Raw genomic sequence first — 23,615 nt, forward strand, 5'->3', positions numbered from 1 at the left:
TGGGGAGGAAGAGGAGGAGGAAGAAGAGGAGGAGGAGGAAAAGGAGGAGGAAAAGGAGAAGGAGGAAGAGGAGGAGGAAAAGGAAGAGGAAATGGAGGAGGAGGAAGAGGAGGAAAAGGAGGAGGTGGAGGAAGACGAGGAGGAAGTGGAGGAGGAGGAAAAGAAGGAGGAGGAGGAAAAAGGGAGGAAGAGGAGGAGGAAATGGAGGAGAATGAAAAGGAGTAGGAGGAGGAGGAAGAGGAGGAGGAGAAGGAGGAAGAGGAGGAGGAGGAAGGGGAGGAGGAGGAGGAAAAAGGGGAGGAAGAGGAGGAGGAAGAAGAGGAGGAGGAGGAAAAGGAGGAGGAAAAGGAGAAGGAGGAAGAGGAGGAGGAAAAGGAAGAGGAAATGGAGGAGGAGGAAGAGGAGGAAAAGGAGGAGGTGGAGGAAGACGAGGAGGAAGTGGAGGAGGAGGAAAAGAAGGAGGAGGAGGAAAAAGGGAGGAAGAGGAGGAGGAAATGGAGGAGAATGAAAAGGAGTAGGAGGAGGAGGAAGAGGAGGAGGAGGAGGAGAAGGAGGAAGAGGAGGAGGAGGAAGAGGAGGAGGAGGAGGAAAAAGGGGAGGAAGAGGAGGAGGAAATGGAGGAGAATGAAAAGGAGGAGGAGGAGGAGGAAGAGGAGGAAGACGAGGAAGAGGAAGACGAGGAAGAGGAAGATGAGAAGGAGGAGGAGGAGGAAGAGGAAGATGAGGAGGGGGAGGAAGAAAAGGAGGAGGAGGAGGAAGGGGGCCAAGGGCTGGAAGAGAGAAGCCAAGTCGCGGAAGAGTTCTGCAGAGAAGGAGACTTGGCGACAGGTGCAGAGCACAAGGAGGACAAGGAAGCCAAGGACGTGGTTCAACCAGACTTCCAATCTTTTCTGGCTGTTGGATTGGGAAGGAGTTGGGGTGGAGCCTTGGGTGGTTCTACTCAGTGCTTTATCCGCTGCCCTTCCGCCGATTGAACCAGTGAGCGGGGGGCTCAGAGATCGGCCGGGGAGCCCCCCTCTCGGTCCTGCCGCCTCCGCCCCAAGCACAACGGCCCCCCACTTGGCCCTCCTTTCGCAGGGAGCTGGCAACCGGGATGCCTCAGCCGGCCTTGGAGAATGACTGGCCCCATTGATACAGCCCCCAGTCTGCCGGAGAGGGGTCTGCTTCCTTTGCCCGGCCCAATTCCCGGGCCTTCTAGTTTGCTGCCGGCACTTTCCCAGCTGCAGTGATACAAGCAATATATTCATTTCCAAGCAAAACCGGCTTGTGAGTGATCATTTAATATTGCTATATAAAACCTTCCATCTCCTGACTCCATCCAATTCCCGGGCCTTCTAGTTTGCTGCCGGCACTTTCCCAGGCCCGGCCCTTTTTGGACAGCCCGGCCAGGCCCGTTGGAGAGTCCCCGGTTCTTGCATTCTGAGCACTGATTGGATGGAGTTTGAATGCTCCTGTTTCATGCTCTGAATGCGTCTTGGCAGAATGAATGGGGCCGGGCTGGAGGGGGGGCACGAGGGGGTCTCTTCCCACTCAAGGATCCCACAATCCCATGCGTTTATGCCTATTTAACTATGTTCTATCTGGAGATGTTTTTATTTTAATTGTGTTTTGTTTTAGCGGATTGTCTTATGGACGTTTGGTCCCACCTAAGCTGCCCCGAGTCCCTCCGGGGAGATGCTGGCGGGGTGCAAGGATAATGGTCAAGGTTTTCCCCTTGACGCTAAGTCCAATCGTGCCCAACTCTGGGACTCCAGAGCTCATCTCCATTTCTAAGCAGAAGAGCCGGCTTTCTCCACAGACACCGCCAAGGTCATGTGGCCACAGGCATGACTGCATGGAGTGCTGTTACCTTCCTGATGGAACAATACCTATTGACCTACTCACATTTGCATGTTTTCGAACAGCTAGGTTGGCAGAAGCTGGGGCTAACAGTGGGAGCTCACCCCACTCCCCGAATTCGAACCTGCAACCTTTCAGTAAACAAGTTCAGCAGCTCAGCGGTTTAACCCGCTGCACCACCAGGGGCTCCTATATGAATAAAGTAGTAGTAGTAGTAGTAGTAGTTCTTGTTGTTGCTGTTATGATGGATTGCCTGCTCTCCTGCGTCTATCAACTTTGTTCGTAGTCAAATCAGGGCAACTCCTGAAAACGGCTTGCCGGACAGAACAGGTCGGAGGAGACACAGCTTTCCAAACGTGTGCTGTGGGAACCCAGCCTAGAACCCGAGGCTGAGACAACGATGACACCTTAATCAGGTCCTTCCTCGGGGCCACCCTTTCTCTCCTCCCGGCAGCGCGCTCCCCGTCCCAACCCTCGCCAGGCATGCACTCAGGAGAGAGAGAGTGTGAGTGAGCGCTGTGAGTGCCCAAGGGGACCCCCCTACCCCCCCATTCCTCACCAGCATCAGGCTGTTCCTCTCAATCATGGGCGAGGGGACGGGCGTCCCGGAGACGGGCGTGGATCCCGGGGTGCGGATCTCCTCGATCATCGTCATGACCTTCTCCGGCACTTTGGTGGCGTCGCCGCAGGTCTCCTGCCACCCGGGCAACTTGGCGCTCAGCAGCTCCGAGCACTACCCACAGACAAGGGAACACACACACACACGCGTTTAGCATATTTTTATTGCAATAAATATAATGGCCTGACAGTGCCTGGAGCAATCTTTTGTTGAGAGGTGATTAGCATTGAAATCCACAAGAAGGATGTGGACAATTTCAACAGAAAGGAGGCAACCATGAAAATGAACCAAATCTGCTACCAGTATTAAAAAAACTCAAAAATTACAACAGCAAAACAACAGAGAGGAAACAAACAAGGACATCAAATCACCTCTCAACGAAAGATTGCTCCAGGCACTGCCAGGCCATCAAATGCTAATCAAGGAATTATGGCAAGAGAATCATGTCAAGAGAGAGCACACATGCTTGCTGCCTACATGTATATGTGCAACAGGAATGTCATCAACCAGGGACAACAACAGAGAATGATGCATTACTCATCATACGTGTCACATGTTCATGACTCAGCTTATTTAGCCTCAGTCCCCTTTGGGGAGGTAAAGCAGGGCATAAATAATAACAACAACAATAATAGTAATAGCCTGCCCTTTTAGTTGCACCACACCATTTGCTTAGCCCTTCAGTAGGTGTGTGACCACATGTCCACTAGAACTGTATTTTCCAACCAGAAATGCAGAATCGGGTTACAGACCATGCATTTCCTTCTAACACTGCATTATCTACCCAACGAGAGGGAGGCTGCTGGGCAATAAAGGCTGTTTTTGGAACCTAAAAGTGATCAGAGAGGCAGGTCTCCAACAACGCAAAACAAACAAACACTCGAGATGAAGTCCTGGCAGGCCTTGGTTTGCGTTTGCGGTGATTTTGCCACATTTGAGCGAGTCGATCAGAGAGAGTGTGCACAGGAAAATCACAGACCCATGATGCTGAGGAACGCCTTTCATTGGGCAACTGCAAGTCCCTTCTCCCACTCGCACTCACCTCCACATGATAGTAGTGCATATGCTGAGCGAAACTGCAGTGCTTGTCAACGAGGAAGCAGAACCTCTTCTTCTCTTCCAGAAGAGCCTCCCGGCAGCCTTCAGCAATGAACCTCTGGATGTCGCTTTGCCGACAAGTCACGGTTTCCACGTACTGAGCAAAGGAGGAAAAACAAGGCTGAGAAGGAGCAAACCTCGTGCAGTCTTTCTCCAGCAAAACTGGAGTACAACATCACATGGAGAGGTGGAAAGGCCTGCCCCCCCCCCCCCCCGGGGGTGGGGTGGAAAAATGGGGGAGGGGGACATTTTTTTCCTAAGGTATTTTTTCCCCCAGAAAAAATGAAAAGTGTGTAGAATGTGTTCTTTTCCAATGATTTTTTTGTCGTGTCAGGAGCAACTTGAGAAACTGCAAATCGCTTCTGGTGTGACAGAATTGGCCATCTGCAAGGACGTTGCCCAGGGGACGCCCGGATGTTTTTGATGTTTTACCATCCTCGTAGGAGGCTTCTCTCATGTCCCGCAGGGAGAGCTGGAGCTGACAGAGGGAGCTCACCTGCGCTCTTCCCGGATTCGAACCTGCGACCTGCCGGCACAAGGGTTTAACCCACTGCTCCACCGGGCGCTCCTTTCCAATGATTAATAATAATAATAATAATAATAATAATATGTTGTTGTTGTTGCATCTCCTGAGGGAGTCTCAAAGCAGCTTAACATAAAAGCATTGGCATACAATTTAAAATATTATACACACACACACACATATATGTGTGTGTAAGACTGTAGGTTTTATATAGCAATATTAAATGATCACTCACAAGCCGGGTTTGCTTTGAAATGAATATATTCCTTGTATCTCTGCAGCAGAGAAAGACACTACTGACTTTTTCCCACCACGTCACTGAACCACTGAATTCTGGATAGCAAGTGTCCCAGGAGCAAGCAAAATACAGGGTTAGTCAAAATGCATAGGCCAATCTGCCATTCAATTGAATGGCAGATTGGCCTATGCATTTTGACTAACCCTGTACCTCAGAGTCCTTTCACGGCAAACACACGTTTCAGCTCGTCTATCATCAGAGTCCAACTGCCAGCATCTGACCTTATCTACACACCGCTTAGTAAACTCACAGGGTCAGGTTTTCATCCTAAATATCCATAGGCCATTGCAATAGATATAAATGTACAATTCGGATATGCAGATCCACTTTCCTTGTACTTGCAAACAATGATTCATCAGGTAGTTACATACAACATAAGGAGATACTCAGACTGAGTCACACAGGAGAGAGAAAGATGGATTCTTTCATCCTCCTTATTGAGCCACTGTAAGACTGTAGGTTTTCTATAGCAATATTAAATGACCACTCACAAGCCGGTTTTGCTTGGAAATGGATATATTGCTTGTATCTCTGCAGCAAAGAAAGACACTACTGACTTTTTCCCACCACCACTTCCTTTTATACACCTTTCCTGCCCATCTCCCCCTCTTCTCAGTTTCCTGATTAGAGCTTGTTGCTTTACAAGTTCCAATACAAGGTTTCCAGTGCCCTCAAGATGTCACAGAGAGAGAATAGTCACATACAACACAGGCAGATACTCAGACTGAGTCACACAGGAGAGAGAAAGATGGATTCTTTCATCCTCCTTATTGAGCCACTGTAAGACTGTAGGTTTTATATAGCAATATTAAATGATCACTCACAAGCCGGTTCTGCTTTGAAATGAATATATTGCTTGTATCTCTGCAGCAGAGAAAGACACTACGGACTTTTCCCCACTACTACTTCCTTTTATACACCTTTCCTGCCCATTTCCCCCTCTTCTCAGTTTCCTTATTAGAACTTGTTGCTTCACAAGTTCCAATACAAGGTTTCCAGTGCCTTCTGCTGGCTTCAAAATGCCACATAGAGAAAACTGAGGCAGCCAGGATGATTCAGTCAGGATGTCACGGAGGGAATTTGTGATGTCTTCACGCCATCAGAAATTGACTCTTGACAATATGAGACGTGGTACTTGAACTACATAACATGAAGATCTTAATGAAAGATTTCGGAGACTTTTTGTTTCTACTCACTTTTCCCCCAATTTTTACAGGAAAAAAATGTCTTTGGAAAAAAAAATACGTATTTCCTCGTTATTCCGTCCCCCCCCCCCCCCCCCCGCAGGCCTTCTTCCCAGGTTTAGCTGGTGTCGTATTAATCAAGTCGGAAAACTGTGTCTTTGTCGACCACTTGAGGCCCCTCTAGAAACATCTCCAATCTTGAAGTAAACCCATTCCCTTGTTAGGTCTACGGATGCACGCAACACCCAAATATTTTTCCCCACGAGGAACATAAGGCTACTCCCGGCATGCAAAAGGCCTACAAGTATGTTCTGGGCGGCCAACGAGGCCCGAGGAGCCCCTTCTGATGCGGGAACACCCGCGGTGCGCACTCACCTCCGTCTCCTTGTGCTCGTACTTGGTTGCGTTCCTCCCTCCTTGGCTTTTCCTCCGGATCTTCTTCAGCTCGGCTTGCGATTTCTCCAGAGAATCCAGTTTGCTCCGGTGTTCGTTCTGGTAGCGCTTCAAAGTGGCCTCAAGAGTGCAGATAAAGGCTTTCAATTAGGGCAGTAGTTCTCCACCTTCCTAATGCCACGGCCCCTTAATACAGGTCTTCATGTTGCGGTGACCCGCAACCATAACATTATTTTCGTTGCTACTACACAACTGTCATTTTGCTACTGTTGTCCCGTGATATGAGATTAGGTCTCTGGTTGGAGAGAGCTAAGGAAATGTTAATGCAGTGGTTCTCAACCTTGCTAATGCCGCGACCCCTTAGTACAGTTCCTCGTGTTGTGGTGACCCCCAACCATCACATTATTTTTGTTGCTACTACACAACTGTAATTTTGCTACTGTTGTCCCATGATATGAGATTAGGTCTCTGGTTGGAGAGAGCTATGGAAACATTAATGCGGTGGTTCTCAACCTTCCTAATGCTGCGACCCCTTAGTACAGTTCCTCGTGTTGTGGTGACCCCCAACCATCACATTATTTTTGTTGCTACTACACAACTGTAATTTTGCTACTGTTATCCTGTGATATGAGATTAGGTCTCTGGTTGGAGAGAGCTATGGAAACATTAATGCGGTGGTTCTCAACCTTCCTAATGCCGCGACCCCTTAGTACAGTTCCTCGTGTTGTGGTGACCCCCAACCATCACATTATTTTTGTTGCTACTACACAACTGTAATTTTGCTACTGTTATCCTGTGATATGAGATTAGGTCTCTGGTTGGAGAGAGCTATGGAAACATTAATGCGGTGGTTCTCAACCTTCCTAATGCTGCGACCCCTTAGTACAGTTCCTCGTGTTGTGGTGACCCCCAACCATCACATTATTTTTGTTGCTACTACACAACTGTAATTTTGCTACTGTTATCCTGTGATATGAGATTAGGTCTCTGGTTGGAGAGAGCTATGGAAACATTAATGCGGTGGTTCTCAACCTTCCTAATGCCGCGACCCCTTAGTACAGTTCCTCGTGTTGTGGTGACCCCCAACCATCACATTATTTTTGTTGCTACTACACAACTGTAATTTTGCTACTGTTGTCCCGTGATATGAGATTAGGTCTCTGGTTGGAGAGAGCTAAGGAAATGTTAATGCAGTGGTTCTCAACCTTCCTAATGCCGTGACCCCTTAATACTTTTCCTCATCTTGTGGTGACCCCCAGCCATAACATTATTTTCGTTGCTACTACACAACTGTCATTTTGCTACTGTTGATATGAGATTAGGTCTCTGGTTGGAGAGAGCTAAGGAAACAATGATTACGGACTCTACCATGGACTCGATTGCCGATGCTAAAGTTATGGCATGTACGCTTGTATCAACCAGCCTCGTGCCTAAGGACTTCATCCCTCACGATGAGTACAGCCTTCATTGGGGAGTGTTGTTTTCCTCTTACGCTTTGCAAAACTTCCCACTAGGAAACCAAACGAATGATTTTCCGACCTCCACCACACGCTTTCCTTCCTTCGTTCCACCTCCTCTTCCCATGACCACCCGTCCCACAAGGGAATTATTTCTCCCCCCGCTCTCTTTTACATTAAATTATTTGGAATAACTGGATTCTCTGGAAAAAGAGAGCGGGGGGAGAGATTTAATGTAAAAGAGTGGGGGGAAGAAATAATTTAAATTAACTGATTTATGAGGCTATAAAGAAGACTCCAGCAAAGCATTCCAGCAGAGGGGGAAGCATGCGGGGAATGCGGAAGTGCTTCATCAGCCTCGCAGATGGACGAGGAAAGCGACAGCTCCCAAGTGAAATAGCCTCTGTGTGTGTCTGTCTATGTTTGTATGTCAAAATTGGCATGGAATGTTTGCCATATATGTGTACACAGTAATCCACCCTGAGTCCCCTGCTGTGGGGTGAGGAGAAGGGCGGAAGAGAAAAGCTGCAAATAAATAAATAAATACATGAGGAATTCCTCCGTTGTGTTTGTTCTCACAAGATCATTAAACAATTTATAAGCGCATATAAAACTCTATTCCAAAGGCGACAATACTGAATTCACATTGATCACAAAAAGCTACAAATGGTGGTTCCTTCCTCGTCGGTCCCGGGGATTTCTTCTATTCCATATTGTTCTACATTGCAATGTATAGGTGCAGATCCCTCTCGACTGAAAAGGTGACTCTATGGAATTAAAAAGGTATAAATCCTTCTCATGCCTTCTCAGTGGTGGCCCCTCGGCTATGGAAGGCCCTTCCCGGAGACATTAGATCGGCCCCTTCTTCTCTGATAGCATTTCATAGGAAGGCGAAGACCTGGTTGTTCGAGACGGCGTTCGGAAAGACAATGCAACAAACATTGGAACATGGAACGACTGGGTGACGAGATTGGATCTTGATTTCAACGAAGAGACGCCATGAGTGATGTGGTATTAACTTTGTAATGTTTGTACATTGATGCCATGGCTTTTAATTGTTTTAATCTGTTTTATGATGTTCAAGCATTGAATTTTGCTACTGCAAACCGCTTTGAGTCGCCCGAGGCTGAGAAAAGCGACATATAAATGGAGCAAATAAATAAAATAAATAAATCACTGGGTTATTGCAGGTTTTTTCGGGCTGTATGGCCATGGTCTAGAGGCATTCTCTCCTGACATTTTGCCTGCATCTATGGCAAGCATCCTCAGAGGTTGTGAGGTCTGTTGGAATGAGGAAAATGGCCAGGGTGGGACAAAGGACTCTTGTCTGCTGGAGCTAGGTGTGAATGTTTCAACTGACCACCTTGATTAGCATTTGGTGGCCTGGCAGTGCCTGGGGCAATCTTCTGTTGAGAGGTGATTAGTTGTCCTTGTTTGTTTCCTCTCTGTTGTTGTGCTGTTCTAATAAATCCCCGGGATTCCTTCCTCCTCCGTTCTATGGATTTTGGCAGAAGAAAGGAACCTATTCCGCCTGTGTTGGCTCTCCTGCCCAGAACAACGTCATCGTTGCCTTTACAAGCAGGCAACCGGAAATTCCCATCACGCATTAAATGTCATGTTTTTACATGTCTCTGCACGCAGAGTTAAACAAGAAGCCCATTGTTTGGTTCCTATGTTCTGTGGATATTGTTTTATATGTTTTGATGTTTTACATTTTAATGTTATGTTGTTTATTTTATTGCAATTTGTACTGTTATATTGCACCGGGATTGTGGCACAGCTGCATTAAGATCACTCTGACCAAAAAGATCATGAGTTCGAAGCCAGCCCGGGTTGGAGTGAGTTTCCAACCAATTGCGTAGCCTGTTGTCGACCTTTGCAACTCGAAAGGCAGTTGCTTCTGTCAAGTAGGAAAATTAGGTACCACCTTAAAAAAAGTGTGGGGAGGCTAAATTAACTGATTTATGAGGCCATAAAGAAGACTCCGGCAAAGCATTCCAGTGGGGAAGCATGCGGGGAATGCGGAAGTGCTTCATCAGCGTCGCAGTGGGTTTCCAACCAAGTGTGTAGCCTGTTGTCGACCTTTGCAACCCAAAAGACAGTTGCATCTGTCAAGGAGGAAAATTAGGTACCACCTTAAAAAAAGTGTGGGGAGGCTAAATTAACTGATTTATGAGGCCGTAAAGAAGACCCCAGCAAAGCATTCCAGCGGGGAAGCATGCGGGGAATGCGGAAGTGCTTCATCAGCGTCGCAGATGGACGAGAAAAGCGGACAGAAATAGTTAAATAGCCTCTGTCTATGTCTGTATATGTTCGTATGTCAAAAATTGGCATTGCATGTTTGCCATATATGTGTACACTAAAGAGGGGCATAATTCAAGGACAGTAGTTTAAAACATCACATCATAAAACACATTAATACATAAAATACATTAAAAACAGTCATATAATTAATTACTTAAAGCCAAGTCGTCCAAAGGATATCGCAATTCGTTGCCATCCGTCCGTGTGGCCACAAGTTCTTGACTCACTCATCAAATGCTAAGTTCCAGAGCCACGTTTTCACCAATTTTCTAAACATCAGAAGGGAAGGGGCAGTTCTAATCTCCAGCAAAGCTGAGGGGCCACCACCGAGAAGGCCCTGTCCCTCGTCCCCACCAGATACACATGCGAGGGTGGTGGGACCGAGAACAGGGCCCCTCCGGAAGATCTGAACAACCTTGATGGTTCATAGGGGAGAATCCGTTCAGACAGGTACACTGTAACTACTAAAATAATGTACACATATAAATAGAGAGATATTGACAAGCTGGAATGTGTCCAGAGGAGGGTGACTCAAATGATCAAGGGTCTGGAAAACAAGCCCTATGAGGAGCGGCTTAGGGAACTGGGCATGTTTAGCCTGAATAAGAGAAGGATGAGAGGAGATATGATGAGAGCCATGTATAAATATGTGAGAGGAAGCCACAGGGAGGAGGAGGGAGCAAGCTTTTCTGCTTCCCTGGAGACTAGAACAAGCCCTATGAGGAGTGGCTTAAGGAGCTGGGCATGTTTAGCCTGAAGAAGAGAAGGCTGAGAGGAGACATGATAGCCATGTATAAATATGTGAGAGGAAGCCACAGGGAGGAGGAGGGAGCAAGCTTGTTTTCTGCTTCCCTGGAGACTAGGACGCAAGGGAACAATGGCTTCAAACTACAAGAGAGGAGATTCCATCTGAACACGAGGAAGAACTTCCTGACTGTGAGAGCCGTTCAGCAGTGGAACTCTCTGCCCCAGAGAGTGGTGGAGGCTCCTTCTTTGGAAGCTTTTAAGCAGAGGCTGGATGGCCATCTGTCAGGGGTGGTTTGAATGCAATATTCCTGCTTCTTGGCAGAATGGGGTTGGACTGGATGATGGCCCAGGAGGTCTCTTCCAACTCTAGGATTCTAGGATTCTATGAGTCCCTTGTTCGAGGTGAGAAGGCAGGGATAGAAATCTTCCAAATAAATAAATAAATAAATAAATAAAAAGTTCACCAGGAGGTTCACCATGTCTAACGCGGAATATACTTACATTCATGTATTTGACGTCGAGCTCGGTTTTCTTCTCCAGCTCAGATATGATCTCTTTATGGAATTTCTTGAACTTTGGGGGTAAACAGAGGAGAGTGCCGTCACAACACTGGTTTCCCTTCTGAGTCACTTGCGGTCGAAAAAAGAAGGAGGGAAAGGAATGCCACGGCCCTTTTAAGGCCAACTGGATCCTGTTTTAGCAGGAGAGATATTTACACACACACACACACACACACACACACACTTCCTCAGATGCAGCAGTGACATTCAGGCCTTGGGGTATAAAGCATATTTTGTGGGAGTGGAACGGAATAGAATAGAATCCAGAAAGATGCAAATCATGACTCTCGAACTATAAATAATAACAATAACAATAACAATAACAATAACAATAATAATGTCGTCTTACCTGCGTCTCCCTGCGGGTCAATAAATAAAGTGATGCACATAAGAAATGTCTTGTCGAAGGCTTTCATGGCCACAATCACTGGGTTGTTGTAGGTTTTTCCAGGCTATATGGCCATGGTCTAGAGCCGTGATGGTGAACCTATGACATGCGTGTCAGTACTGACACGCATGGCTACTTTTGATGACACGCGGCCACATGCAGCTGCATACAGAGTACACCTTATCAGAGCCAATCTAATTCCATCCTTAAATGTGTAAAAGGCTCTACACATTTAACACCTGCACGTTTGAGCCTTGTTCACTCCATAACTCAGCATGGAATATACATTTTTCTTATTTAAACTATAAATATTGCAAAATTATGGGGGTTTTTTTCTCGAAGTTGACACCCCACCCAAGTTATGCTTAGGTTTTGGGCAAATTTTGACACACCAAGCTCAAAAGGTTGCCCATCACTGGTCTAGAGGCATTCTCTCCTGACGTTTCGCCACCAAACGCAGCATTGCCCAAACATGAAACAGGGAACATGAAAGGCACTGCAGACTCAGCCATAGCAGAGCCCCTGATGAACCAGCCTGGACACAGCGTATTATTGGAGAACGCAAAAATGCTGGACCACTCTCACAACCACCATGCCAGGCTACACAGAGAAGCCATTGAAATACACAAGAAGCAGGTGGACAATCTCAACAGAAAGGAGGAAACCATGAAGATGAACAAAATCTGGCGACTAGTATTAAAAACTCTAAAATTGCAAAAGCACAACATCAGAGAGGAAACAAACAAGGACATCTAATCACCTCTCAACAAAAGATTGCTCCAGGCACTGCCAGGCCATCAAATGCTAAACATTCACACATGGCTACAGCAGACAAGTGTTCTTTGTCGCACCCTGGTCATTCCACAGGTATATAAACCCCTTTTCCTACTTCCAAAAGACCTCACTCCCTCTGAGGATGCTTGCCATAGATGCAGGCGAAACGTCAGGAGAGAATGCCTCTAAACCATGGCCATATAGCCCGAAAAAAAACTACAACAACCCACATAAGAAATGTTTGTGAAATAAGGTATAATATTAAAAAGTGTGTACTTACACTTTCGTCTAATCTGTCATTGAGTTTCTTCTGTGCGATAGAAATCTCTATGAGGATGTGTCCTGCGGAGAAGCAAAATGGAGTGTCTTTCAGGGATGAAGGGTTTGGGGACGGAAAATCAGCACAAGAACATATCACAATTCACACAACAGCTGGACGACAATATTCCTACGCACAAGATCAGTTCTGGAGGTTTGCTCTTAAGATGAATTTGTTTGTAAGTCAGAATAGATGATGTCTCTCTCTATAAACACACACATATACATATACACACAGGTGTGTGTATGTGTGTGTGTGTGTATATATACACACACACACACACACACTAGCTGTCCCCTGCCATGCGTTGCTTTGGCCCAGCCTGGTGATCTGGAAAATAAAGTAATGAGAAAGTGCTGGTTTCTAATATATGTAATTTCTTTGTGATTGTGGGTCAACAGTATGTTTTGTTGTTTCTTTATCAGTGTTGATGTGGAGAGTGTCTGGTTTGCCCACTCTGGAACATGCGACATATCATAGTCCTTCTTCCTTTCGGCTTCCCTGGAGACTAGGACACAAACTACAAACCACAAGAGAGGAGATTCCATCTGAACATGAGGAAGAACTTCCTGACTGTGAGAGCTGTTCAGCAGTGGAACTCTCTGCCCCGGAGTGTGGTGGAGGCTCCTTCTTTGGAAGCTTTGAAACAGAGGCTGGATGGCCATTTGTCAGGGGTGCTTTGAAGGGAATATAGCTTAAGGAGATTCCTTCTGAACATGAGGAAGAACTTCCTGGCTGTGAGAGCCGTTCAGCAGTGGAACTCTCTGCCTTCCCCGGAGGGAGTGTGGTGGAGGCTCCTTCTTTGGAGGCTTTGAAACACAGGCTGGATGGCCATCTGTTGGGGGTGATTTGAAGGGAATATAGCTTAAGGAGATTCCTTCTGAACATGAGGAAGAACTTCCTGGCTGTGAGAGCCGTTCAGCAGTGGAACTCTCTGCCTTCCCCGGAGGGAGTGTGGTGGAGGCTCCTTCTTTGGAGGCTTTGAAACAGAGGCTGGATGGCCATCTGTTGGGGGTGATTTGAAGGGAATATAGCTTAAGGAGATTCCTTCTGAACATGAGGAAGAACTTCCTGACTGGGAGAGCCGTTCAGCAATGGAACTCTCTGCCTTCCCCGGAGGGAGTGTGGTGGAGGCTCCTTCTTTGGAGGCTTTTAAACAGAGGCTGGATGGCCATCTGTCAGGGGTGATTTGAATACAACATTCCTGCTTCTTGGCAGAATGGGGTTGGACTGGATGGCCCAGGAGGTCTCTTCCAACTCTAGGATCCTAGGATTCTATGATTCTAAAACTTGCTGATTCTTTCGGTTCCAGACAGATGTTGGCATTCTTTCCTTATGTGATGTTGGTTTTCCTTCTTAATGTAAGTAAACATTGTGTTGACGTAACTTAAAGAATCATTGCCTTTGGTAATGTAAACATGTTGTTTTCCACCACAGAGTTAATCATTTGTCCCTGGTCATCAATGCCAACAGTTCTCATCAGCAACTTTTAATTACAGTTCATGAGTTCAGTAACTTCCTTGCTTAAAGGAGACATTGTCTTTGATCATGTAAACATGAACATAAACTACAAGAGAGGAGATTCCACCTGAACATGAGGAAGAACTTCCTGACTGTGAGAGCCGTTCAGCAGTGGAACTCTCTGCCCCGGAGGGAGTGTGGTGGAGGCTCCTTCTTTGGAAGCTTTTAAACAGAGACTGGATGGCCATCTGTCAGGGGTGCTTTGAATGCAATATTCCTGCTTCTTGGCAGAATGGGGTTGGACTGGATGATGGCCCAGGAGGTCTCTTCCAGCTCTTGGATTCCAAGATTCTATGGCTCCCTCCTCCCTATGACTTCTCCTCACATATTTCATAGAATCAAAGAGTTGGAAGAGACCTCCTGGGCCATCATCCCGTCCAACCCCATTCTGCCAAGAAGCAGGAATATTGCATTCAAAGCACCCCTGACAGATGGCCATCCAGCCTCTGCTTCAAAGCCTCCAAAGAAGGAGCCTCCACCACACTCCAGAGAGTTCCACTGCCAGCTTGTTTTCTGCTGCCCTGGAGAACAGGACACAATGGAACCATAGCTTCAAACTACAGGAAAGAAAGGAGCTTCCACCTGAACATGAGGAAGAACTTCCTGACTGTGGGAGCTGTTCAGCAGTGGAACTCTCTGCCCCGGAGTGTGGCGGAGGCTCCTTCTTTGGAGGCTTTCAAACAGAGGCTGGGTGGGTTGTTGTAGGTTTTTTCGGGCTGTATGGCCATGGTCTAGAGACATTCTCTCCTGATGTTTCACCTGCACTTTGGCAAGCATCCTTAGAGGCTGGGTGGCCATCTGTCAGGGGTGATTTGAATGCAATGTTCCTGCTTCTTGACAGAATGGGGTTGGACTGGATGAAGCCCCAGGAGGTCTCTTCCCACTCTAGGATTCTAGGATTCTATGATAGAGGAGCTTCCACCTGAACATGAGGAAGAACTTCCACACTGTGAGAGCCGTTCAGCAGTGGAACTCTCTGCCCCGGAGTGTGGTGGAGGCTCCTTCTTTGGAAGCTTTTAAGCAGAGGCTGGATGGCCATCTGTCAGGGGTGCTTTGAATGCAATATTCCTGCTTCTTGGCAGAAGGGGGTTGGACTGGATGATGATGGCCCAGGAGGTCTCTTCCAACTCTTCTGGGATTCTAGGATTCTATGAAAGACTCGAGCTCATTCTGAGAGAACGAGAGAGCGTTCCTGCTGGGACCAAAAGCGCCGTTCTGTACAATATCGCTTTGTGAGCTGAATCAGGCAAGTCTGAAATTTTCCAAATGTGTCGACTGTGGAAATACTTGTCATTTTCCATAAAAGTCTCTGTTGGCCCTCCTAGGATCATCTGTCAGACTGTGCGCTGCAATTACGATGATCCCGTGGTCAAAATGTGGATTGGTGACACGAGAAGGGAAGCATGGGTGAGCCTTGCGACAAGGAGGCTCTTAGCAGGGGATCCGGAACGGGGCGGGGCAGGGTCCTGTGCGAAAGGTGTGCTTGTGTGATGGCACTCTAAAGAATGAATGTCTGTATGCATGTAGAAGAGCAGAAGAAGCAGGCCTGTAGGAAACAACATGGAGTCCCCGCAAAGCATTATGAGGGACGGCCTTGGCAGCTGAAGCGAGGACGCAGCAAGGCATAACTGGATGACAACGGACAGTAAGATGTGCGACCAAGCATGTAAGGAGTGCACGATGCATACAGGAGGTACCCCATAAATCATGAGGCCTGGAGTCCGAATGTCCCGAACTTTGGAGAGAACAAAGATTTGGGAGGACTTGAAAGAGAACGGGACAACTTGACTGTTGAGATGAAGAAAAATGGATCTTGGCCTATAAATGTAGGGGACCCCTGACAATCCGCACGCCTCCTGATCCGCGGCAACGGGAACGTCCACACCTTCTCAGAGGAAAGCTGATCATCTTTGTCTGGAGAAGGCCTGTGTGTGTGTGAGTATGCGTGAATGTGTGCGTGCAAGAGAGCTCTCCTTGATGTGATTCTGATATAATTCTGTGATGAGATGCTTGTCTGTTCTGAAGGTGGAAAGCACACGTCTGTGTTTTAGATGGATTAGGTTTTCCTTGCTGGACTGAAGGGAAGTCATGCTCCCCATGCTCTATTCTGCCTTGGTTAGACCACACCTGGAATATTGTGTCCAATTCTGGGCACCGCAATTCAAGAGAGATACAAGAAACTACAAGAGAGGAGATTCCACCTGAACATGAGGAAGAACTTCCTGACTGTGAGAGCCGTTCAGCAGTGGAACTCTCTGCCTTGGAGTGTGGTGGAGGCTCCTTCTTTGGAGGCTTTGAAGCAGAGGCTGGATGGCCATCTGTCAGGGGTGCTTTGAATGCAATATTCCTGCTTCTTGGCAGAATGGGGTTGGACTGGATGGCCGGGGGTTGGACTGGATGGCCCAGGAGGTCTCTTCCAACTCTAGGATTCTATGATTCTATGATTCTATGATTGTATTCCAATAAATGTTACATGAATAGTGGCAAAACCAAATTTGGTCTCTAAAGTGTCTCATTGGTCTAAGCTACCTTACTATTCCTTATACACTCTGCACAAAAGAACAGGAACCTCTTTGGGTTCATAACAGCACGAAAGGTGAGGGCGGGAGTCTCTTTCCAGGAAGTGCAGCCACCACGCCCGGTTGGTGTTGCCGCGAGGCAGGCGTGGCCCTTCCAGGACCAGAATAACCACCCTGTTGAATGCCGGCTCCTTCCCTCCTCGGCCTCGCCCAGCCGCGCTCAGGTGAATGAGCTGTTTGAGGGCCTTTTGCAGGAAAAGCCAGAGGAAGGGAGGGAGGGAGGGAGCGAGGGAGTGTCCCTTGGCCGGGGCCACGGAAGGTGACGCAGAGCATGAGCCGCCTCGGAGGAGAAACCCAGGCTTCGATTCCACCGCATTCGTCACCTTCCCAAATGTGGTCGAGCCTGTCGCTGTGTCACACAATTTCCAGAATGCTCTCTTTCTCTAAAAAGTTTCCCAGGGCTGGATTTTTTCCTCTTCATTAAACCGGTGGTGCCAATTAGCCAATTTGTTTTATTTACAGCCACAAATTAGGTGTTTCATAATCGCCTCGCGATGAGGGGTGTGCACGATTTTGTTTTTGCATGCCGGTTTTGAATGATTTGGCGGATTTTGCTGCTGAATCCTAGAATCATAGACTAGTAGAAATGGGATTGCAATAAGATTGTATTGCCAGGATGTGTGTTTACTCAGAGGGCTGTGAGAATGTGACCCTGAGTCCCTAGCTGTGTGCAGTATTAGGGAGTGCCCGATAACTCCCGAGCCAGCTGCAGTTTTGTTTTCGTTTCCCATTTCCTTTGTTCTGTGTACTTCACGTATGCTGATGACAATGTCGTCTGTGCGCATTCAGAAGAAGACCTACAAGCCACTCTCAACACCTTCACAGAAGCATACACGAAGCTCAGCCTGTCATTGAACATCGATAAAAGAAGTGCTCTTCCAGCAGTCACCAGCCAATCCCCCTGTCACAACAACATCTGTTATAGAACTCTAATATACTGATGATAATGCTGTCTGTGCGCATTCACAAGAAGACCTACAAGCCACTCTCAACACCTTCACAGAAGCATACACGAAGCTCAGCCTGTCATTGAACATCGATAAAAGAAGTGCTCTTCCAGCAGTCACCAGCCAATCCCCCTGTCACAACAACATCTGTTATAGAACTCTACTATACTGATGATAATGCTGTCTGTGCGCATTCAGAAGAAGACCTACAAGCCACTCTAAACACCTTTGCAGAAGCATACAAGAAGCTCGGCCTGTCATTGAACATTGAGAAAACCAAAGTGCTCTTCCAGCACTCACCGGCCAATCCCCCTGTCACAACAACATCTGTTATAGAACTCCAGTATGCTGATGATAACGTCGTCTGTGCGCATTCAGAAAAAGATCTACAAGCCACTCTCAACACCTTCGCAGAAGCATACACGAAGCTTGGCCTGTCACTGAACATTGAGAAAACCAAAGTGCTGTTCCAGCAATCACCAGCCATCCCCTCTCCAATGCCAGAGATACAGCTTAATGGTGTCACATTAGAAAATGTGGACCATTTCCGCTCCCTTGGCAGCCACCTCTCCACCAAAGTCAACATTGACACCAAAATACAACACCGCCTGAGCTCTGCGAGTGCAGCATTTGAATAATTTGGCGGATTTTGCTGCTGAATCCTAGAATCCTAGAGTTGGAAGAGACCTCCTGGGCCCTCATCCAGTCCAACCCCATTCTGCCAAGAAGCAGGAATGTTGCATTCAAAGCACCCCCGGCAGATGGCCATCCAGCCTCTGTTTAAAAGCTTCCAAAGAAGGAGCCTCCACCACACTCCCTCCGGGGCAGAGAGTACCACTGCTGAACGGCTCTCACAGTCAAGAACTTATAGAATCCTAGAATCCTAGAGTGGGAAGAGACCTCCTGGGCCATCATCCAGTCCACCCCCATTCTGCCAAGAAGCAGGAATATTGCATTCAAATCACCCCTGACAGATGGCCACCCAGCCTCTGCTTAAAAGCTTCCAAAGAAGGAGCCTCCACCACACTCCCTCCGGGGCAGAGAGTTCCACTGCTGAACGGCTCTCACAGTCAGGAAGTTCTTCCTCATGTTCAGGTGGAATCTCCTCTCTTGTAGTTTGGAGCCATTGTTCCATTGCGTCCTAGTCTCTCTCCAGGGAAGCAGAAAGGAAGCTTTCTCCCTCCTCCTCCCTGTGGCTTCCTCTCACATATTTATACATGGCTATCATCATATGTCCTCTCAGCCTTCTCTTCTTCAGGCTAGACATGCCCAGTTCCCTGAGCCGCTCCTCATAGGGCTTGTTCTCCAGACCCTTGATAGTTTTGGTCACCCTCCTCTGGACACATTCAAGCTTAGAGTCAACATCTCTCTTGAATTGTGGTGCCCAGAATTAGAAACAATATTCCAGGTGTGGTCTAACCCAGGCGGAATAGAGCATGGGGAGCATGACTTCCCTGGACCTAGACACTAGGCTCCTTTGGATGCAGGCCAAAATCCCATTGGCTTTTTTTGCCGCCACATCACATTCCTGGCTCATGTTCCCCTTCCTCCCCACGAGGACTCCAAGACCTTTTCCACACGTCCTGCTCTCGAGCGAGGCATTGTCCCCCATTTTGAAGATGGGCAAGAGCCCTGCCAACGTCCCCCACAAACACCACACTCTCCACCACCCAAGTGAAGGCTTCCATTTGGGGACCATGTCATCCTAGATTGTCTGTTTCTTCCTCCAGCACAGGCACCCCAGTGTTTCTGACTCTCTCCACGGGTGTGGGATTTGCATCTTGCCCCCGCCCACTGCCTCTCCCTTCACCCTTTCCTGTTCTTCTTCTTCTGATGACGTTCACTTGATGCACGCAGTGTCTTTGGGAGGCCTTTCTGGCAAGGCCACCAATTCTGGATGGGGTGGGGCACCCTAACCTGCACCAGAAGTGAGAAGAAGCGCGTGGCTTCAGGTGCTGGTGTTTAGGAATCTTCCCAAGTTCTTTCAACTAAAATAGTGTTTCTCAACCTTCCTAATGCCATGACCCCTTAATACAGTTCTTCATGTGGTGGTGACCCCCAACCATAATATTGTTTTCGTTGCTACTTGATATCTGTCATTTTACTACTGTTATAAATCGTAAGGTGTTGGAGGAAAGTTCTGAGAGTGCCTTAGTCTGCGATAAGATCCAACCAGTCCATCCTCTAGGAAATAAAGCCCGACTAAAGCTCACTGGAGGGAAGGAGACTAGAGGCCAAGCTGAAGTCCTTTGAATGCCACATCATGAGGAGACAGGAAAGCCTAGAGAAGGGAATGATGCTGGGGAAAGTGCGCTCCAGCTGGAGGTCAGCTGTGACCAGCAGTGCTGCGGAATTCAAAGAGGCAGAAATGGAGGGTGAAAGAGAGAAACGTGCCAGGAGGAAGGCGCGTCAAGCCAACCCCGACCGGGACCGCCTTCCGTCTGGAAACCAATGCCTTCACTGCGGGAGAAGATGCGGGTCAAGAAGAGGGCTACACAGCCACATACGGACCCACAAGGAAACGCATCATGGAAGACCATCTTACTCGTCCAACGAGGGATCGCCTAAGTAAGTAAGACCCCCTCAGGGGTCCCGACCCCCAGGTTGAGAAACACTGAACTAAAATATCTCGGAGGGGGTCCCATTCCAGTTAGGAATTTGGAGGTTTCTTTACAGGATTCCCTTTTAGCAACAAACAAACAAACAAACAACAACAACAACCACCACGTGTGAGTTCCAAGTGCTTTTCAGGATTCCTACTCCCTGGGTGTTTGCAACTGGGTGTTGTTTTCAGGTGAGGCGGCCTCGTGCATTGCGCATCGCTCTTACTCTGCAGGATTTTGCTCGGCGAGGGTGACGATGTGTTGATGTGCCTCTCCTTCCGCACGGAGATGCACCTCGGTCATCTTAAATAACACACATGGCGCTCACATTACTGACACCTGTTCAATTCGATTCCCATCAGCCGGTTTACACAGGTGGAACTAATTATAGCTCAGTAAACAACACTTCTGGTGAATGGCGAAGCGGGGAAGGGCGTCGCTTCCGCAACACCGGCCACCGCGCACAAAAAGGCTCTGTTGGGCTGAATGGAGCGCATTGAGCACAGGCGGGCATCGAAGCCTGAAGGAAGTGCTCCAAAAGCAAGACATTGGGATGCATTGCCTCTGCGTGCAAACATCTACCAGAGCATGACCTGGGGGAGTCATTAGGCTGTTACACCAGCGCGTAATTAATTAGATAATAATTGCAAGGCTGGATTGGAGAACAACTGTCCAGGAGCAACAGCCTGGCGAGGAACACACCTGCTGTCTCAGCCAACATCATCATCACTGAATGGCGAGAACCATCATGGTTTGGCTTCCTCTTAAGGTTGGCGGTCCACTTTCTGGACCTGCGACCAAGAAACCCACGAGACCGTAATGTAGTCTAAAGCGCAACACGAAAACACTTCAGGCATGCGCCTGACCCTCTCGACCACTGGTCACTGAAAGCTATGCTATTTCATAGAATCCTAGAATCCTAGAGTTGGAAGAGACCTCCTGGGCCATCATCCACTCCAACCCCATTCTGCCAAGAAGCAGGAATATTGCATTCAAAGCCCCCCTGACAGATGGCCATCCAGCCTCTGTTTAAAAGCTTCCAAAGAAGGAGCCTCCACCACACTCCCTCCGGGGCAGAGAGTTCCACTGCTGAACGGCTCTCACAGTCAGGAAGTTCTTCCTCATGTTCAGGTGGAATCTCCTGAACCTGACTCAGCACAGAGAAGATGGCTTTGAAAGGCAGCAGATCACAGGAGCCGTCTTCATAGACCAGTCCGCAGCCTATGATACTGTGAACCACCGCTGCCTCTTCCTGAGAAAAATGTATAATATCACAAAGGACGGCCACCTCACCCGCCTCATAGGAAACCTGCTACAAAACAGGAGCTTCTTTGTTGAGTTCCAGGGCCAGAGAAGCAGATGGCGGAAACAGAAGAACGGCCTGCCTCAGGGGAGCGTGCTTGCTCCATCCATGTTCAACATCTACACAAATGACCAGCCACGGCCAGAAGGGACAGAGAGCTTCATCTATGCTGATGATCGTGCCATCACCGCTCAAGCAGGGAGCTTTGAGATGGTTGAACAGAAGCTCTCCGAAGCTCTAGGTGCTCTCACTGCCTACTACAGGGAAAAACAGCTGATCCGTAACACATCCAAAACACAGACATGTGCCTTTCATCTCAAGAACAGAGAAGCATCCTGAGCTCCTGGATGGAATCCCTCTGGAGCATTGCAGAGCACCCAAATACCTGGGAGTCACTCTGGACCGTGCTCTGACCTACAAGAAGCACTGCCTGAACATCAAGCAAAAAGTGGGTGCTAGAAACAACATCATACGAAAGCTGACTGGCACAACCTGGGGATCACAACCAGACACAGCGAAGACATCTGCCCTTGCGTTGTGCTACTCTGCTGCTGAGTATGCATGCCCAGTATGGAACACATCTCATCACACTAAAACAGTGGATGTGGCTCTTAATGAGACATGCCGCATTATCACGGGGTCTCTGCGCCCTACACCACTGGAGAAATGACACTGCTTAGCCGGTATTGCACCACCTGACATCCGCCGGGAAGTAGCAGCCAATAGTGAAAGGACCAAGGCAGAGACATCTCCAGCTCAGCCCTTGTTTGCGTATCAGCCAGCACGTCAACAACTTAAATCAAGATATAGTTTTCTAAGATCTACAGAGACACTCAGCAAGCGAGAGTCCAAAAGTGGCAGGCTCAAACCCAGAATGAGACACTAAATGAGGGACTCCCCCCTGGGCACACAGAAGATGGGGCGACTTGGAAGGCGCTGAACAGACTGCGCTCTGGCCCCATGAGATGCAGAGCCAACCTCAAGAAAAGGGGCCACAAAGTGGAATAATCCACGACATGCGAATGAGGAGAAGAGCAAACCACTGACCACCTGCTGCAATGCAACCTGAGCCCTGCCACATGATGCACAAGGGAGGACCTCCTTGCGGCAACACCAGAGGCACTCCAAGGGGACAGAGACTGGGCAAAGGACATTTAATCCACTACCAAGCTTGCAAACTTTGTGTTTTGTGTGTTTGTTTGTTTTGCTCTGTTAGAAATGTAATACAAATGTCTGGTTGCTGATGACACGATAAATAAAATCTGCCCTGACGATAATCTGGATTACAGGGCAGTGCAGACTCATATTGTCCAGAGGATATGGGTTATCTGCCCTGACCATAATCTGGATTATATTATTATTATTATTATTTACAGCTTTTCTATTTGGCCCTTCTCCTCACTCCGCAAGGGACTCAGGGAGGATTACAGTGTACACATATATGGCAAACATTCAATGTCAATTTTTGACATACAAACATATACAGACATAGACATATTTTTAAATTTTTCTGGCTGCCGGGGATCTGTCGCTTTCATTGTCCATCTGCAACGCTGATGAAGCACTTCCGCATTCCCGCATGCTTCCCCACTGGAATGCTTTGCTGGAGTCTTCTTTATGGCCTCATAAATCAGTTAATTTAGCCTCCCCACACTTTTTTTAAGGTGGTACCTAATTTTCCTACTTGACAGATGCAACTGTCTTTCGGGTTGCAAAGGTCGACAACAGGCTACACACAATTGGTTGGAAACCCACTCCAAGCCGGGCTGGCTTCGAACTCATGACCTTTTTGGTCAGAGTGATCTTAATGCAGTGGACACTCAGCCAGCTGCGCCACAATCCCGGTGCAGACTCATATTGTCCAGATGTTGTGGGTTATCTGCCCTGACGATAATCTGGATTAGAGGGCAGAGTGGAAGTTGGCCTCACCTGGCCCTCTTTCCTTCCTTTCCTCTTTGAGGGCAAGGTTGAGCCTCCAAGCCTTTTCTTTGCACCTGACTTTAATTGAAGGCGGGTTCAGCTGCGACACACGGTGAGTAGAAGGTGCTGAAAACCGGGCCGAGATCCCTCAGGCTGGCCCGCCCCAGCCCCAAACCTCAGCTCATTTGGGTGCAGACTTAATGACAACACATCCTTGCACATTTTGCCCAGGAAATCCC

At 48.0% G+C, this 23,615-nt stretch overlaps 1 protein-coding gene across 1 annotated transcript in view; it reads right to left on the reverse strand.

The window, feature by feature from the left end:
* The window catches only part of LOC132781578 (BAR/IMD domain-containing adapter protein 2-like 1), a 79,447-nt gene that overhangs the window by 13,524 nt on the left and 42,308 nt on the right, over positions 1 to 23,615 (reverse strand). The window contains 5 exon segments of the mRNA XM_067461969.1: positions 2,399 to 2,572; positions 3,501 to 3,653; positions 5,937 to 6,074; positions 10,964 to 11,035; positions 12,465 to 12,526. Of these exon segments, the coding sequence (XP_067318070.1) occupies positions 2,399 to 2,572; positions 3,501 to 3,653; positions 5,937 to 6,074; positions 10,964 to 11,035; positions 12,465 to 12,526 (599 nt within the window).

The sequence above is a fragment of the Anolis sagrei genome, chromosome Y (assembly GCF_037176765.1).
Source record: "Anolis sagrei isolate rAnoSag1 chromosome Y, rAnoSag1.mat, whole genome shotgun sequence".
NCBI lineage: Eukaryota > Metazoa > Chordata > Lepidosauria > Squamata > Dactyloidae > Anolis > Anolis sagrei.